The sequence below is a fragment of the Mustelus asterias genome, chromosome 17, assembly GCF_964213995.1.
Source record: "Mustelus asterias chromosome 17, sMusAst1.hap1.1, whole genome shotgun sequence".
Classification (NCBI taxonomy): domain Eukaryota; kingdom Metazoa; phylum Chordata; class Chondrichthyes; order Carcharhiniformes; family Triakidae; genus Mustelus; species Mustelus asterias.
Window position 1 is genome coordinate 20,643,039 of NC_135817.1, and position 18,721 is coordinate 20,661,759.

Here is an 18,721-nt window from a genome sequence, read left to right on the forward strand (position 1 = left end):
GTGGTGTCCACCAGTTGACGGCTTCCGTGCTCGTTGGGCACCGCAGGGGCTGGGGTGCATTATAGACCCCGATAATCACATTATGATTTAATGTTTTAAGTTTCCTTTGTACTTTGGTTCTGTTTGGGCTGCTCCCCCTCCTTTCGGGGAGCTGTCCCTTTTACTTTGTCCCTGAGTTAATTTGTGTTAGTTTATTTGTTTTGCTCTAAAAGAGGGAGAGGCACAGACAAGAAAGAGATTCCCAGATTCAGTCTCTCACAGACAGTTCTAGAAATGAGACAAGTAACCCTTGACCTGGGAGTCAAAAAAGGTCATGATGTGGAGATGCCGGCGTTGGACTGGGGTAAACACAGTAAGAAGTTTAACAACACCAGGTTAAAGTCCAACAGGTTTATTTGGTAGCAAAAGCCACACAGGCTTTCGAGGCTCGAAACAGAGCCTCGAAAGCTTGTGTGGCTTTTGCTACCAAATAAATCTGTTGGACTTTAACCTGGTGTTGTTAAACTTCTTACTGAGTCAAAAAAGGGGCAGTTGTTCACTCTGACGGCCGTGCCTTCAGTTGCCGAGGCGCATTGTCTGAGATACCCTCCCTACACATCTCCACCTGCCCTTCCTCCTTTCAGACTCCCCCTCTCTCGAGTTTTGAAAGAATGGTAAACTCATTAACTCTGTTTCTCTCCACACAAATGCTCAGACCCACTGAGATTTTCCAGAACTTTCGGTTTGCATTTAACATCTCCTAGCAAGACTCTCCACAGTATCTCACTGTCTTCAATAGCAACTCTCGTGAAGCACTATGGGATATTGTCATCACGTCAAAGGCGCTGTCCAAATGTCAGTTGTTGTTGAATGTACCATTCTTTTCGGAAGTCGGCAATGGCAATCGGTCACGTGAGCTTGCCACCCTAGGGGGCGGGGGGAGGAAGAGGGGAAGGGGCGGGGCTGGGAGGGGGTAGGGAGAGGCTGGGGAGGGGCGGGGCGGACAGTCGCTGTCAGGTGGTCGGTGCGGGACCCTGTGGAAGGTCACGTGGTATCGCACTGACGTCACCCGCCAGATCACGTGGCGTCGCTCTGACGTCACCAGCCAGGTCACGTGCCCCGCACTGCCCGCTGGGTTTTTTTAAAATAAAGTTCGGTGAGGGGACGCGTGCGCAGTGCGGGGGAGCCGGAGAACACTGCGGACACATACAGAGCCATGCCCAAGAATAAAGGTGAGCACGGCGCTGCCTGCTGGAGGGCGGCTGACCGGCCCGGGATAGGGCCAGGGTCGCCGGGATCGAGTTTGCGCTGGAGGAGGCCGGAGGGTGGCTGCGCCCTCAGTGGCGGAGCGAGCTGCCGTCAACACGTGTGCGGGAGCCGCAGTGGCTGCGGCCTCCTCCCTCGCCATCCCTTCCCGCAGCCACCTCTTCCCTCCACTGCTGGCCGGCTCCTGCTCTAAGGCCCCGGGTCAGGGAGGAAGGGGAACGTCCCTCTTACTGCAGCAGCTGCGAGCTCGGCCCGTTCCGCAGTGGGAATTTGGAACCTGCTGGGCGGCGAGGCCGTTGCGAAATTTTACAACCCGAGCCGCCTGAGAGTTTGATTCAGTTGAGGCTTTTAAAGGCTCTGCCAAGTACGAAAATGGAGCTGAGGGAGGTTATGTTGTGGAGCTAGATATCACCAACAATATTGCCTGCTGTTACTTGCCAATACTTGTTCATTACTTTGAAAATTTCCCTTTTAATTAATCTGCTAGATTTTCCAAGGCCCAGCACCCACGTCATCCTAGTTACCCACACTGGGGATGCAGCAGTTCCCTGTCCATGTTACAAAAAATCCACAGACTAACAATCCCTTGTTCTGTTTTCTGTATAAGTAATAGTTATCCATATTTTTTATTCAAGGAAACCAAGATTTTGACATGGTTTAAAGCTCCATCATATTATCTAACTGCACCCTCTTTAATGATAACTGGAAATTAGATGGATGTGACCTGAACCAAGCCCCATACCCTAGCTTTACTGGGATCAACTGGAGTGAGTGTAAGGAGGGAGCACTCCTTTCGTGACACTGTAGTTATAGTTGTTTATTATTCATGGCTACTTGTTACTGGAATTAATTGATCTATCTTGTTGCTCGTGATGCCTTCATGTATTTACTCAGCCAATGTGGGTATCTGTCAGCCATGTCTGAAGCCCATTTACCAGTAATAGTTATGCTGATTGGCTTTGCCCTGCCTATCCAAAGTACAAATAAACCCAACAACCAGCTTGGGCACATCTAACCCAGAAATGCAAATTAAGCAAGAGATTGAGAATGGTTTGGAGCAAGAGTTTCTTTTGGAAGATCCTTGAATCCTTCTGATGGACCTGGATCTACACTGCAGCTTGCTCATCACTCCCAATATTTTTGATAACCTGTGTACAGTACTCGATAAATTCCTTATTCTTGGAATCTAGGTTTCATTGGCAAGACCAGCATTTATTACCCATCCCTTTGAGAAGGTGGAGGTAGGCTGCCTTCTTGATATCCGTGAGTTGTTTGCTGGGCCAGAGCAGAGATCAGTTTAGTGTTAACCATATTGATGTGGGACTAGTTATATAGGTTACACTGTGTAGCTGGTTCCTTCCAGTAATTGGGTGTTGGTGAACCAGTCTGGTTTTATTACAGTCTAACATGATGATGGTCCCTTTTACTATGACTAGCTTTTGTCTCCCAGAATATGATTTGCTGTTGTGATAGCTTTTTCCACCAACAGCTCTTCTAAAGTTTATGAACCTCATGACTGTTTAGCAAATTTTGTTGAATCATGGAATCGCATCCAATGCTGGATCTTACCTTTTGCAAGCATGGGCTGGTTGGGTATGGTTGGTGCCTTGCCTATTTTGAACAGCTGAAGGGATGTGCTGTTTGATCGGATCTGGCAGCCTGTATACCTAACACAACATGGGTACTGAAATCATGTACCATGTTACTTATATGGTAGGCAGAATATCTTTTTGACTTGATGGCAGCATTCTGTTAGTGGTGAATACCACTTGTGTTGCTACTGCATAACCGTGTTTGACAGCTATCTTTGCTTTTGTTCAAATTTTTGAGTTGCCCTATTCGATTGCATAGATCTGCTGTTTTGTAACTTGGGATATACAACAGTTAAAGGAACATTGGTTTAATGTTGAGACTTAATGCTAGTGGCCCAGAAAGGTTTGATGCAGAAAGTAGGGAGATTCCTGGACACACTTTCATATTTTTTGTTTACTGCAGTTCAATTGACTGCTACATGTGTGCGTGAATTCCCTAACCTGTCATGGTACCTCTGAAATCTTCCAGTCTTCGTTTCTTCTGGCTCCTCCCAAATAAATATGATAAGCTATGGAATATTTGGGTTTTTTCAATGTGATGGGAACCTGTGGGTGTGATGTGCTTAGAATCTCAGAAGGCATTTGACAAGGTGCCACATCAAAGCTTGCTACACAATGTAAGAGCACATGGTGGCACGGTAGCACAGTAGTTAGCACTGCTGCTTCACAGCTCCAGGGACCTGGGTTCGATTCCCGGCTTGGGTCACTGCCTGTGTGGAGTTTGCACATTCTCCTCGTGTCTGCGTGGGTTTCCTCCGGGTGCTCCGGTTTCCTCCCACAGTCCAAAGATGTGCGGGTTAGGGTGGATTGGCCATGCTAAAATTGCCCTTAGTGTCCTGGGATGCGTAGGTTAGAGGGATTAATGGGTAAATATGTGGGGGTAGGGCCTGGGTGGGATTGTGGTCGGTGCAGACTCGATGGGCCGAATGGCCTCTTTCTGTGCTGTAGGGTTTCTAAGAAGATTCTTCTTCTAAGAATGGTGCATCCACAGGGTGACATACTAGCATGGAAGGAGGATTGATTAGCTAACAAGAAACGGATAGTGGAAATTGGTTATTTTCGTGTTGGCGCGAGGTAACGAGTGAGGGATCAGTGCTGGAGCCACACAATTTACGATTTATGTCAATGACTTGGATGAAGGGACCAAAGTGTGTCGTAGCTGAGGTGCACAAAGGTAGGAAAGTAAATTGTAAAGATGACATAGGCATCTGCAGAGGGACATAGATGGATTTAATGCATCATCAGAAAATTGGCAGATGGAGTATAATGTGGGAGAATGTGAACTTGTCCAATTTGGGAGCAAGAACAGCAAAATACAATAACTAATTGTAGGGAGAGGGATCTGGGTGTCCTGGTATATTACCATAAGTTAATATTAAGAATTTTTATTTTTTGGGATATGAGCATTGCTGGTTAGGCCAGTATTGTAATTATTGTCCATCTCTAATTGCCCTGGAGAAGTTAGGGTTGAGCTGCCTTGAACAACTGCAGTCCGAGGTGTAGTTATGTGCACTGCTGAGGGAGGAAGTTCCAGGATATTGACTCCAACAATGAAGGAACGATTATATAATTACAAGTCAGGATGCTCTGTAGTTTGGAGGAGAATTTGCATTTGGTGGTGGTCCATGTATCTGTTGCCTTTGTCTAAGTTGTAGAGGTGACAGGTTTGGAAGGTGGTGTCAAAGTAGCCGTGGTGATTTTCTGCATTGCATTTTGTAGATGGTACAGCCTGCTTCCACTCTGTTGGTGGAGGGAGTGGTTATTGAAAGTGGTGAATGGAGTGCCATGCAAGTGGACAGCATTTCATCGCACTTCTGACCACCTTGTAGATGGCGGGCAGGCTTTGGGGAGTCAGGAGCTGAATTATTCACTGAAGAATTCCAAGCTTTTGACCTGTTTATAACCATGGTATTTGTATTGCAGGTCCAGTTCAAAGTCTGTTCATTGGCAGCCCCCAGGATGTTGATAGTGGGGGGATTCAGTGATGGTAATGCCATTGAATCTCAAGGGGTGAAAATTTGATTCTCTCTTGTTGGAATGGGTATTGCCTGGCTGCTTCTATAGCACATGCCACTTGTCTGTCTAAACCTGAATGTTGGGCACAAAGTGCTTCAGTATCTGAGGAAGCTTGAATGGTGCTGAACATTGTGCATTTGTCAGTGATATTCCCTGCTTTGGATGTAATGATGTAGGGAAGGTCATTGATGAAGCAGCTGAAAATGGTTGGGCCGAGTCCTCTGCGTTGAGGAGCTCCTGCAGTGCTGTCCTGGGACTGAGATGAACAAAGAACAGTACAGCACAGGAAACAGGCCCTTCGGCCCTCCAAGCCTGTGCCGCTCCTTGGTCCAACTAGACCAATCGTTTGTATCCCTCCATTCCCAGGCTGCTCATGTGACTATCCAGGTAAGTCTTAAACGATGTCAGCGTGCCTGCCTCCACCACCCTACTTGGCAGCGCATTCCAGGCCCCCACCACCCTCTGTGTAAAAAATGTCCCTCTGATGTCTGAGTTATACTTCGCCCCTCTCAGCTTGAGCCCGTGACCCCTCGTGATCGTCACCTCCGACCTGGGAAAAAGCTTCCCACTGTTCACCCTATCTATACCCTTCATAATCTTGTATACCTCTATTAGATCTCCCCTCATTCTCCGTCTTTCCAAGGAGAACAACCCCAGTCTACCCAATCTCTCCTCATAGCTAAGACCCTCCATACCAGGCAACATCCTGGTAAACCTTCTCTGCACTCTCTCCAATGCCTCCACGTCCTTCTGGTAGTGCGGCGACCAGAACTGGACGCAGTACTCCAAATGTGGCCTAACCAGCGTTCTATACAGCTGCATCATCAGACTCCAGCTTTTATACTCTATACCCCGTCCTATAAAGGCAAGCATACCATATGCCTTCTTCACCACCTTCTCCACCTGTGTTGCCACCTTCAAGGATTTGTGGACTTGCACACCTAGGTCCCTCTGTGTTTCTATACTCCTGATGACCCTGCCATTTATTGTATAACTCCTCCCTACATTATTTCTTCCAAAATGCATCACTTCGCATTTATCCGGATTAAATTCCATCTGCCACCTCTCCGCCCAATTTTCCAGCCGATCTATATCCTGCTGTATTGCCTGACAATGCTCTTCGCTATCTGCAATTCCAGCCATCTTCGTGTCATCCGCAAACTTGCTGATTACACCAGTTACACCTTCCAAATCATTTATATATATCACAAATAGCAGAGGTCCCAGTACAGAGCCTTGCGCAGAGCCCTGCGGAACACCACTGGTCACAGACCTCCAGCCGGAAAAAGACCCTTCGACCACTACCCTCTGTCTCCTATGGCCAAGCCAGTTCTCCTTGTATCCCATGAGCCTTAACCTTCTTAACCAACCTGCCATGTGGGACTTTGTCAAATGCCTTACTGAAATCCATATAGACGACATCCACGGCCCTTCCTTCATCCACCGTTTTTGTCACTTCCTCAAAAAACTCCTCCAAATTTGTAAGGCACGACCTCCCTCTTACAAAACCATGCTGTCTGTCACTAATGAGGTACAACTCCAACTAGTGAAGGGTTTTCCTTCCTCTTTACTTCAGTTTTGCCAGGGTTTCCTGTTGTCTCACTCAGTTAAATTCTGCCTCTATCAGGGGTAGTCACTCACTCAACTCACCTATGGAGTTCAGCTCTTTTGTCTGTTTGGACAAGTCACGTGGACAAATACAGGTTAATTAGGGAAAGCTGGCAGGTTTAACTAACTTTCTGAAGAATTATGAAGCAGTAACAGGATTGGTGAAAGCAATGCTGTTGTGCATAAGTGGATTTCCAAAAGGCATTAGGTACTGTGCCACACAACAGACTTGTGAGCAAAGCTCATGGATTACAATGGACATAGGTATGGAATTGGCTGAATGACAGGACTTGTGGGTATTTTTCTGGGGCGGCAGATGGTTATTGGAGTTCCCTGTGGGGCAATGTTGGGACCTTTGCTTTTCTTGATGCATGTTAATGATCTTAACATTAGTCAAGGGTACAGTTTCAAAGTTTATGATACAAATTTCAGAAGCATGATGAACTGTGGGGAGAATAGCGTAGAACTTCAGAAGGACACAAATGAGTAGGAATGAGTTCAATGCGAACAAATGTGGATTGATTTTGGTGGAAAGAACTTGAAGAGACAACGTAAAATGGGGGTTACAGGAGCATGGGATGTAAATATGCATCAGTCATTGAAGGTTGCAGGGCAGGTTGAGAGCGGTTGATAAAGCACATTGTGTGCTGGGCTTCATTACTAGGGACATAGAGTACCCAAGAAAGGAAATTGTGTTGAGCTTGTATAAGTCAATAGTCCCACCTCAGCTGGACATCCAGTTCTGCGTGCTGCACTTTAGGAAGGATGCATTCCTAAAGCACTGAAGAGAATGCGGAAGAGATTCAGGAGAATGGTTCCAGGGATGAGGAATTTTAGCTATAAAAGTAGATTGGAGAAGTTAGGATAATTTTCCTTGGAGAAAATGAGGCTGAGGAAATATGATAGAGGTATTCAAAATCATGAGGTGCCCCAGACAATAGATAAGAAGAATCTGTTCCCACATGTGAAAGGGCTGAGGACAAGAGGGCACAAATTTAAAGTAATTAAAGTGCCAGGGTCCAGGATGTCTCTGAATGGGCAGAAAGCATTCTGAAGGGAGAGGGTGAACAGCCAGAGGTCGTGGTACATATTGGTACTAACGACATAGGTAGGAAGAGTGATGAGGTCCTGCAGCAGCAGTTTAGGGAGTTAGGTAGAAAGTTTAAAAAGCAGGACCTCTAGGGTTGTAATCTCAGGATTACTCCCTGTGCCAGTGAGGCTAGGAATAGGAAGATAGTGCAGCACAACATGTGGCTAAACAGCTGGTGTAGGAGGGAGGTTTCAGATATCATCTGGACCATTGGGGGGTCACTTCCGGGGCAGATGGGACCTGTACAAGAAGGACGGGTTGCATCTAAACTGGAAAGGTATAAATATTCTGGCCGGGAGGTTTGCTAGTGTCACACGGGAGGATTTAAATTAGTTTGGCGGGGGTTGGGAAAGCAAAGGTGAATTAACTGAAGGGGAACCAGAGAGTAGGGCCAGTAAGACCCAGAGCAGGCAAGGTGTGGTTGCTAATCAGTGTGTCTGGTGGACTGAGTGCATTTGTTTCAATGTGAGAAGTGTAACACACAAGGCAGATGAGCTTGGAGTAGTACTTGGAACCATGATGTTGCTATTACAGAGACTTGGTTAAGGGAAGGACAGGATTGGCAGCTTAACGTTCCAGGATACAGATGTTTCAGGCAGGATGGTGGGGGATGTAAAAGGGGTGGGGGAGTTGCACTACTGGTTAAGGAGAATATCACAGCTGTACTGTGGGAGGACACGTCGGGGCTCATACAGTGAGGCAATATGGGTAGAGCTCACAAATAGGAAGGGTTTGGTCACAATGTTGGGGTTTACTATAGGCCACCCAACAGCCCGCGCGGGAGATAGAGAAACAGATATGTATGCAGATTTTGGCACGGTGTAAAAGTAACGGGGTTGTTGTGGGAGATTTTAACTTCCCCTATATTGACTGGGACTCATTTAGTGCTAGGGGGTGGATGGGACAGAGTTTGTAAGGAGCATCCAGGGGGGCTTCTTGAAACAGTATGTAGATAGTCCAACTAGGGAAGGGGCCGAACTGGACTTGGTATTGGGGAATGAGTTCGGCCAGGTGGTTGACGTTTCAATAGGGGAGCAGTTTGGGAACAGTGACCACAATTCAGTAAGCTTTAAGATATTAATGGATAAATAAAAATATAGTCCTCAAGTTAAGATGCTAAACTGGGGGAAGGCTAATTACAATATTAGACAGGAACTGAAGAATGTAGGCTTGGGGCAGATGTTTGAGGGCAAATTAACATCTGGCATGTGGGAGGATTTCAAGTGATTCTGGACCGGCACATTCTTGTAAGGATGAAGGATACGTTTGGCAAGTTTTGGGAACCTTGGATATTGTGAGCCAAGTCAAAGAGAAAAAGGAAGCATTTGTCAAGGCTAGGAGGCTGGTAACACACACGAAGCAAGTGTAGAATACAAGGAAAGTAGAAAGAAACTTAAGCAAGGAGTAAGGAGGGCAAAAAGGGGTCACGAAAAATCATTGGCCAGCAGGATTAAGGAAAATCCCAAGGCTTTTTATACATATATAAAGAACGAGAAGGTTGGCCCAGTCAAGGACAGGGGAGGGAATCTATGCGTGGAGCCAGAGGAAATGGGCGAGATATTAAATGAGTACTTTGTGTCAGTATTTGCCAGAGAGAGAATAACTTGGTGGATGATGAATCTGGGAAAGGGCGTGTAGATAGCTTGAGTCATGTTGAGATCAAAAAGTATTGGGGTTCTCGAGAAACATTAAGATAGGCAAGTCCCCAGGGCTTGATAGGATGTATCCTATACTGAGAGGCATGGGAGGAAATTGCTGGGGCCTTGAGAGAAATCTTTGTATCATCACTGGCTACAGGGGAGGTCCCAGAGGATTGGAGAATAGCCAATTTCGTTCCTTTGTTTAAGAAGGGTAGCAAGAATAATCCAGGTAATTACAGACCAGTGAGCCGTACATCCGTGGTAGGGAAATTATTGGAGCGGATTCTTCATGACAGGATTTACCCCCACTTGGAAATAAGAGGAAGTATTAATGAGAGGCAACATGGTTTTGTGCAGGGGAGGTCATGTCTCACGAACTTGATCGAGTTTTTTGAGGAAGTGACGAAGATGATTGAGGGAGGGCAGTGGATGTTGTCTACATGGACTTCAGTAAGGCCTTTGACAAGGTCCCTCATGGCAAACTGGTGCAGAAGGTGAAGTTGCGTGGGATCAGAGGTTAGCTGGCAAGGTGGATACAGAACTGGCTCGGACATAGTCAGAGGGTAGCAGTGGAAGGGTGTATTTCTGAATGGAGGGCTGTGACAAGTGGTGTTCCTCAGGGATCAGTGCTGGGGCCGTTGCTGATATGAGGAAAATGTAACTAGTTTGATTAAGTTTGCGGATAACAAAGGTTGGTGGATTTGCAGATAGCGATGAGGACCATCAGAGGATACAGATCATAGAAAATCATAGAAATCATAGAAACCCTACAGTGCAGAAGGAGGCCATTCGGCCCATCGAGTCTGCACCGACCACAATCCCACCCGGCCCTACCCCCACATATTTTACCCGCTAATCCCTCTAACCTACACATCCCAGGACTCTAAGGGGCATTTTTTTAACCTGGCCAATCAACCTAACCCGCACATCTTTGGACTGTGGGAGGAAACCGGAGCACCCGGAGGAAACCCACGCAGACACGAGGAGAATGTGCAAACTCCACACAGACAGTGACCCGAGCCGGGAATCGAACCCGGGACCCTGGAGCTGTGAAGCAGCAGTGCTAACCACTGTGCTACCGTGCCGCCTCGGTTGGAGACTTGAGCGGAGAGATGGCAGATGGAGTTTAATCTGGACAAATGTGCGGTAATGCATTTTGGAAGGTCTGATGCAGATAGGAAATATTCAGTAAATGGCAGAACTCTTAAGAGTATTGATGGAGAAATCCTCTGATGGAGAAATCCAGCACGAGGGGGCATGGCTTTAAATTGAGGGGGGGTAGTTATAGAACCGATGTCAGGGGTAGGTTCTTTACCCAGAGGGTGGTGAGGGATTGGAATGCCCTGCCAGCATCAGTAGTAAATGCGCCTAGTTTGGGGGCGTTTAAGAGATCCGTAGATAGGTTCATGGACGAAAAGAAATTGGTTTAGGTTGGAGGGTCACAGTTTTTTTTTAACTGGTCGGTGCAACATCGTGGGCCGAAGGGCCTGTTCTGCGCTGTAATGTTCTATGTTCTATGTTCTATGATAGGCAGAGGGATCTGGGTGTGCAGGTACACAGATCGCAAAGTGGCAATGCAGGTGGAGAAGGTAATCAAGAAGGCATACAGCATGCTTGCCTTCATCGGTTGGGGCATTGAGTTTAAAAATTGGCAAGTCATGTTGCAGCTTTAGAGAACCTTAGTTAGGCCGCACTTGGAATATAGTTCAATTCTGGTCGCCACACTACCAGAAAGATGTGGAGGCTTTGGAGAGGGAACAGAAAAGATTTACCAGATGTTGACTGGTATGGAGGGCATTAACTATGAGGCGAGGTTGGAGAAACTTGGTTTGTTCTCACTGGAACGATGGCGGTTGAGGGACGGCCTGATAGAAGTCTACAAGATTGAGGGACATGGACAGAGCGGATAGTCAGAAGTTTTTTCCCAGGGTGGAAAAGTTAATTACTAGGGGGCACAGGTTTAAAGGAGATGTACGAGGCAAGTTTTTTTTAAGAGGGTGGTGAATGCCTGTAACTTGCTGCCAGGGGAGGTAGTGGAAGCAGATATGATGATGAGTTTTAAGGGGTGTCTGGACAAATACATGAATAGGATGGGAATAAAGGGATATGGTCCCCGGAAGGGTAGGGGGTTTTAGTTCAGTCAGGCAGCTTGGTTGGTGCAGGCTTGGAGGGCCGAAGAGCCTCTTCCTGTGCTGTAATTTTCTTTGTTCTTTGTTCTAAAAGAAGCAATAGTGATATGAGGAAAAATCTTTTCGTGCATCAAGTAGTTAGGGTCTGGGATGCTCTGCCTGAGGTTTTAGTAGAGGCAGGTTCAATTGGAATATTCAAAAGATAGCATGTGCAGGGTTACAGGGAGAAGGCAGCACAATGGAACTAGGCAAGTTTTTCATTCTTGGCTGATGCAGACATAATGGGCCAATGGCCTCTTGCACCTTGACAGCTGATTTCATGAAGGCTAATTGGAGGTCAGGAGCTAAGTGGTCCTGGCAGGTTATTGCTGCATATGAGCTATTGACGAACCCTTCCATCATTTTTTTGCTGATGAACGATAGATTGGGGCAGTAATTGGCAAGGTGAGATTTTCCCTGCTCTTTGTGGACAGGATAAATCTGGATAACTTTTCCTATTGCCAGGTAGATACCAGTGTTGTAGCTGTATGTCAGCTTGGCTCTGGGCGCAGCTAGTACTTGAATACAAGTTTTCAGTATTATAGCCAGAATATTGTGTGCCCATAGCTTTTGCAGTACTTGTAGCCTTCAGCCATTCCTTGATATCATATGGAGTGAATTGAATTGGCTGACAGCTGGCATCTATTATGAATGGGACTTCCAGAGGAAGCCAAAATGGATCATCCACTCAGCACTTCTGACAGAAGAATGTTGCAGATACTTCAGCCGTATCTTTTTCATTGATGTGCTGGGCTCCTCCATCATTGAGGATGTGGCAAAATTGCAGAACTTGAGTCTGATCCATTGGTTGTCACATGCTGCTTGTGTTGTTTGACGCACAAGTAATCTGTGTTATAGTTTCACCAGTCACCTCATTTTTAGCTATGCCTGGTGTGGTTGCTGGCATGCCCTCCTTCACTCTTTGAACCAGAGTTGATCCCCTGGCTTGGTGGTAATGATTGAGCGGGAGATATGCTGACCCCTGAGGTTAGATTGTGGCTGTCTGCAATTCTGCACCTGCTGATGGCCACAGCACCTCATGGATGCCCAGTTTTAAGTTGCTAGATCTGTTTGGACTCTATCCCAAATTGCAAGCCGGAAGTGCCACTAAACACAATGGACTGGAATTCTCCACAATTACTGTGCGGTGGTAACTCCTACCAGTACTGCCATGGACAAATGCATGTGACGGGTAGATTGAGGATGAGGTCAAGTAGATTTTTCTCTCTTGCCATCTGCTGTAGATCCAGCCTAGCAGCTATGTCCTTTAGGACTTGATGTGGAGCTACCAAATAAACCTGTTGGACTTTAACCTGGTGTTGTGAGACTTCTTACTGTCTTTAGGACTTGGTCAGTAGTGGTGCTACCAAGTCACTGGTGTTGACGTCCCCCATCCAGAGCCACACTCCATGCTTCCTGTTTTCTACATGGAGCACTGATTCATCAGCTGGGGTGGTGGGGGGAGTTGGTGGTTGTAGGTGTTAACCAGCAGGAAGCTTCTGTGTCCATGTTTGACCTGATGCCATGAAACTTCTTGAGATATGATATTGGGAATTCCCTCCTGGCTGTATACCACTGTGCTGCAGTCTCTGGGTTTTTCCTGTCAGTGACATCACATAACCAGGGGTGGTATAGTGGTGTCTGGGACATTGCCCGTAAGATTCTGAGTATGACCATGTCAGGCTGTCGCTTGACTAGTCTGTGGGATAGCTTTCCCAATTTTAGCACAAGCCCCAGATGTTAGGAAGGAAGATATTACAGGGTTGACAGGGCTGAGTTTGCAGTTGTGATTCCTGATGTCCGTCAATGCCGGGTGATCTGTCCAGTTTCATTCCTTTTGTAGCGGTTTGATACACTGGCTATCTTGGCCACTTCAGATGTTCTGGAGTCACATGGCCAGACCAGGTAAAGGTGACAAATTTTCTTTTGTAAACCAGATGTGTTTTTACAGCAGTCAACCTGGTTTTGAGTGGGAATGTTTGCTACAGTTGTGTTGGGCTACAGGGCTTTGGTGAGACCACAAAGGGTAGGGTGTACAGTTGGGTGGCCATTTAGCAGATGCATCGAAGGAAAAAGGTTATCATGGAAAGGAACCAAGAGCTTGCAAGATGGACGGGATACATACAAGATTTATTGAGAACAACAGAGCAGAAAAGCCAATAAGCAAGAAAAATGTGGGTGGCCCAAAGATCACAAAAGAAGTAAGAACTGCAATAAATAAGATTAAAAATAATAAAGCCCAGGTGAAATAGCCAGCAGATAAATTAAAAGTTTAGAAGAGTTAGGAATAGACAAACTGACTTGGATCCAAAATCCCAGAAGACTTGAGTCATATCAATATTTATTGTGCTCCCTAAAATGCCCAGAGCAATCGAGCTCCATCATACGATCGGTCTGGTAATCATTACTAAGATCTTCAAGTACTGATGTTTAGGGCCAGAAGTAAAATAGAGCCAGAAATTTCAGTTTTGTTTTTGTGGAAGATAGCGGAACGAGAAATGCTGTCTTTATGATGCGCATGCTTTCAGAAGAAGCCGTAGAAATGAAAAAGATGTATTTTATTGATTTATAGTAAGGTTTTTGATAAGGTGAAACATGAATAATTAATCAGCAGTTATTGGATTAGAAACAACCCTAGTTCGGAGAGCTTCTCTTGACCTTTCTTCCAAGGATCCTGGAGTAATAAGAAACCTTTATTGGGAACCGGCTGCAACTGTAAAAGTTGAGAACAATCAAAGCACTTTAAAAGGGTCAAACGTGGGCTTTCTCACCAGATTTATTCAACTTGTATGGCTAAGGGGGCATGGATTTAAGATGAGGATTTAACAAGGATTTGAGAAAAAAACCGTACCATGCAGATGGTGGGAGTCTGGAACTCTCTGCCTGAAAGGGTGGTAGAGGCAGGAACCCTCAACATTTAAGAAGCATTTAGATGAGCACTTGAAACATCGCATACAAGGCTACAGACCAAGTGCTGGAAAATGAAATTCAAATAGATCAGTGTTGTCTGGCCAGCATACATAATGCACTGAAGGGCCTCTTTCTGTGCTCTAAAACTCTGACATCTGTGTCTAAGATACACTAATGAAACTGTTCTTATTGCTGAACCTGAAGAGAAATTGCAAAAGATTTTGGATGAAATGGTGAGTGAAAGTGAGAAGAAAGGGCATCGATTGTAAGAAAACAAATGTCTAGTAGTTTTCAAAAAGAAAATCATACCAAAATGTATGTAAGATTGTATCAAAGAATGAAAAGGTCACAAATAGACAAATTTTGTAACCTTGAAAGTACGTTAGCATCAGACAGCAAATGTGGCCAACAAATAAAATGAAGGATTGGAATGGCCAAAGATGCATTTCATGATCAGTGAAAAATTAGCTATGAAAGCAAAGCTGAGAATCCTGGAATGCTACGTCACACCAGTTGTGACGTATGGAAATGAGTTTTGGAAGATCAGTAAACCAATGCAGTGGGGAAACAAATGAGGCTGCACAGTTGTGGTTTTTGAGGCAAATGATGAAGCTATTTTGGACAAGTCACACTACCAATGAAAAGGTGTTGGTAAAATCCAGAAGACCCCTGCTGACCAAGATCAAGAGAAACTTGGAATTTCTTGGGCATGTAATAAGAAATCATGATTTAGAAACTGCTGGTGGAAATGTTTGACTGGAAAAGAGATTGAGGTAGTTCAGAGCCTTGCAAACTGTATGAGTATACCAACAATGAAAGTGATCCACGCCTCCAAATTAATATGGAGGTGCATTGCCACCAATGCCCTCTTAGGGCATGGTACCTGAAGAGAGATGTACTGACTTTGAATGGAATATAGAAGTAACAACTGTTTTGCTACAGTTGTGATGTGGCGATACCCCAGTCCAACGTCGGCAAACACAAGTCGTGGGGGTTACAGATAGTGTGACATGAACCCAAGATCCTGGTTGAGGCCGTCCTCATGTGTGCGGAACTTGGCTATGTACCAGTACATACACTTGCAACTCGGCCAATGTTGTCTACCTGATACGCTGCAGGAAAGGATGTCCCGAGGCACGGTACATCGGGGAGACCATGCAGACACTACAACTAACGGATGAATGAACACTGCTCGACAATCACCAGGCAAGAGTGTTCTCTTCCTGTTGGGGAACACTTCAGCGGTCACGGGCATTTGGCCTCTGATCTTCGGGTAAGCATTCTCCAAGGCGGCCTTCATGACACATGACAACGCAGAGTTGCTGAGCAGAGACTGATAGCCAAGTTCCACTGTCCTATCTACCCCCAATACCCTTAGATTTCCTTAATCAATTTAATTCAGCCTTAAGAATATTCAATACCCCTGTTTCTACCACTCTTTGGAGAATAGAATTCCACAGACTCTCAATGCTCTGAGGAAAAGATTCCTCCTCCTCTTCATCTTGAATGGGAATCTCATTTTTAAGTTCCCTCGTTTTAATCTCTCCCACAAGGGAGATACCCCGTCAACCCTTGGCCTGCTTTAGGCATCCTACTTTAGGATACCTACTTTAGGCATCCACCCTCCAGTCCCCTCAGGAACTTGTATGTTTAAATAAGATGACCTCTCATTCTACACTCGGATAGCACAGCCTGTCCAACCTTTCCTATGAAGTGTCGTCCCCCCCCCCCCCCCCCCCCCCATATTTTGTTGGATGCCAAAACTGGCAAATGTTTTTTTGCAAGGATAATTGTGACCCAATGCATGTTGCATCACCAAGCCCTTCAAAAGAATGGAACTCACATTACATGCTGTGCTAAATTCAGCTGAGTTTTGTGAAGTCCCTACAGACATCTCTTCAGAAATGGGCTGAGGATTTCAAAAAAATATTGCTTCGTACTGAAGTATTTGGTTATTTTGCAGCAGAATCCTAGGAAGTGTTTTCAATTTAATTGAAAGCCATTGCTTTTCCTCATTGGCTGAAAGCTTCTCTCTCCAATTATGGAGATTGAAACTTGCTAAACTATTTATGTGAAATCTATCAATACAAATGGGCAGTCCAGACATATTCAGTGAGTATTAAGATTGCAACATTTGGGAAGAAAATTGAGATTTTTATAACTAGACTGACCAGTGTTTCGGATAAATTCCCACTGCTGGCAGAATTTCTGAATGGAAACATAAACACCTTGCAACACTGAGTACCTCGGTGTTTATGTTGAAAATATAAACACAGATGTGATTGAGTAACCACTTGCTCACTGAGAGAAGTCACGGGAGCAAAACACCTTCCCAGTTTTGGCCATTTGTTGCTGCAAGTACCCAGAATTAGTATAAAAGAAGCCATGATGATGTTGATGCCTGACCTAATAACATGTATTTATGAATTATCATTTTTGTCGCAGAAATATACAGGTCCTGTCTTGAATGATTTGTGCTATCGTCACACATCTGGCCAAGGGTTGACGGGGTTTGTGATGAGAAAACATGCAGAACTATTTCATAATCTGTGTAAAAGCTGGTCTGATACTTTAAGAGAACTTTTTGAATTTGGCATTTTCATGTGAATATTCTATTGTATAAGGTTCGTGATCAATCCATTTGAAAAAAATATTTGAAGAACCATTGATATGTAATATTCAATCCAAAAATGTTTGATTAGGTGAGAATTGAATTCATATGCTGACTTTTTAAATTTTTATATCCAGGTAAGGGAGGTAAAAATAGGCGACGTGGTAAGAATGAAAATGAGTCAGAAAAACGTGAGTTGGTGTTTAAAGAAGATGGTCAGGGTAAGTGAGATGTACTTAGTTGCACAATTCCAGCCGCGTATCCTAATTGCTGCAGGCAATATTCCTGCTCTTCAACTGCAAAGAAATAGATTAAAATGCAATGTTCAGTGGCTGTGGTAAGATTTTTGTAAAACACACGACACGAGCACTGCAAAAGGGCTCCACATCTTCAGGCCATATTTACCCTGGTAAAAGTAATGTTGAGAAACATTCTTCCCAGGCTTAAAAGTGACTTGTCTAGTTCATGGCAGAATAAATCAAACCGCTCAAATAATTATGGGCATATGATTGGCGAAAAACACTCAGATTTGGTTTGGTACCAAAATGTAACAAAAGCCACCATTGAAACCACTTTGAGGGCCTGATGCTGCGATTTTGTATAAGACCTAGTTTAATCTAGGATTCTTATTTGGCTCAAACTTTTTTTGCCCATCTTTGGTTAATCATGACTCAAATGTGCTAGTGGCATGGCACTATGGTATGGAGCTAGTTTTAGCATCTTTAGGACCTTACTGCACCAGTTGGGTTTTTATAATTCTGCAGCTTCGTGGACTCGTTGATATCTAGATTTAAGAGAAATCTGAATTTGGATTCTCAGTGCCACAGTTGGTAATGAGCTTGTGTTCTCTATAATTACAGCTGTTTTTTCTAGACCAACAACCACTATAACTGCATCTTTTGGCTTTAAAGAAAATCCTACTGTCTGCACCATTAACTCTAACTGAAGTTACTTAATCTAAGTCCTTCAATTGTGTTGCTATACAAAAGGTGATTGTAAAATCCCATGAGTTCTGCCAGTTTCTTTGCCCATCTATTTTAAACAACAGTCAAGCCACAGACCATTGCGTATATGGCACTTGTCAGCTGTCCGCCAATTGTGAGTTGGGTTGTGTACTCAAGTTCTACATCAGAGATTGAGCACTTGAGTCATTTCCTGGATCTGGCATTAAACCTAGGCCCCAGCTACCCTCTTGGTTTGATGTGAAGGATTCCACGTCACAGTTTGATGAAGTCAGGGTGTCCTAGATACTATTTATCCCTCTACCAAGATCACTCAAAGTACTGTACTTAGAAATCATAGAAACCCTACAATACAGAAAGAGGCCATTCGGCCCATTGAGTCTGCACCGACCACAATCCCTCCCAGGCCCTACCCCCATATCCCTACATATTTAACCGCTAATCCCTCTAACCTACACATCTCAGGACACTAAGGGCAATTTTTAGCATGGCCAATCAACCTAACCCGCACATCTTTGGACTGTGGGAGGAAACCGGAGCACCCGGAGGAAACCCACGCAGACACGAGGAGAATGTGTGAACTCCACGCACACAGTGACCCAAACCAGGAATCGAACCCAGGTCCCTGGAGCTGTGAAGCAGCAGTGCTAACCACTGTGCTACCGTGCCGCCCCATACTTCATTGGCTTTAAAGCATTTTGGGATATCCTGAGATCATCTAAGTGCAAACTTCTATTATGTCACACTAGTCTGATAGTTCTATATGCTAAGTAAATGGTTCATATAGACATCTTGGAACGTTGTTTATTTCTTCTTGTTAAAGCTTTTTGCCACACATTAGACTGTTAATCCAGAAACTCAGCTAATATTCTGGGGTCC

General features: G+C 45.0%; 1 protein-coding gene across 1 annotated transcript in view; it reads left to right on the top strand.

The window, feature by feature from the left end:
• Nucleotides 1-959: 959 nt before the first annotated feature.
• Nucleotides 960-18,721, top strand: part of LOC144506357 (eukaryotic translation initiation factor 1A, X-chromosomal) — a 34,727-nt gene continuing 16,965 nt past the window's right edge. The window contains exons 1-2 of the mRNA XM_078232359.1: nt 960-1,211; nt 17,018-17,101. Of these exons, the coding sequence (XP_078088485.1) occupies nt 1,196-1,211; nt 17,018-17,101 (100 nt within the window). The 5' untranslated portion in view covers nt 960-1,195. The remainder of the gene's footprint in view (nt 1,212-17,017; nt 17,102-18,721) is intronic.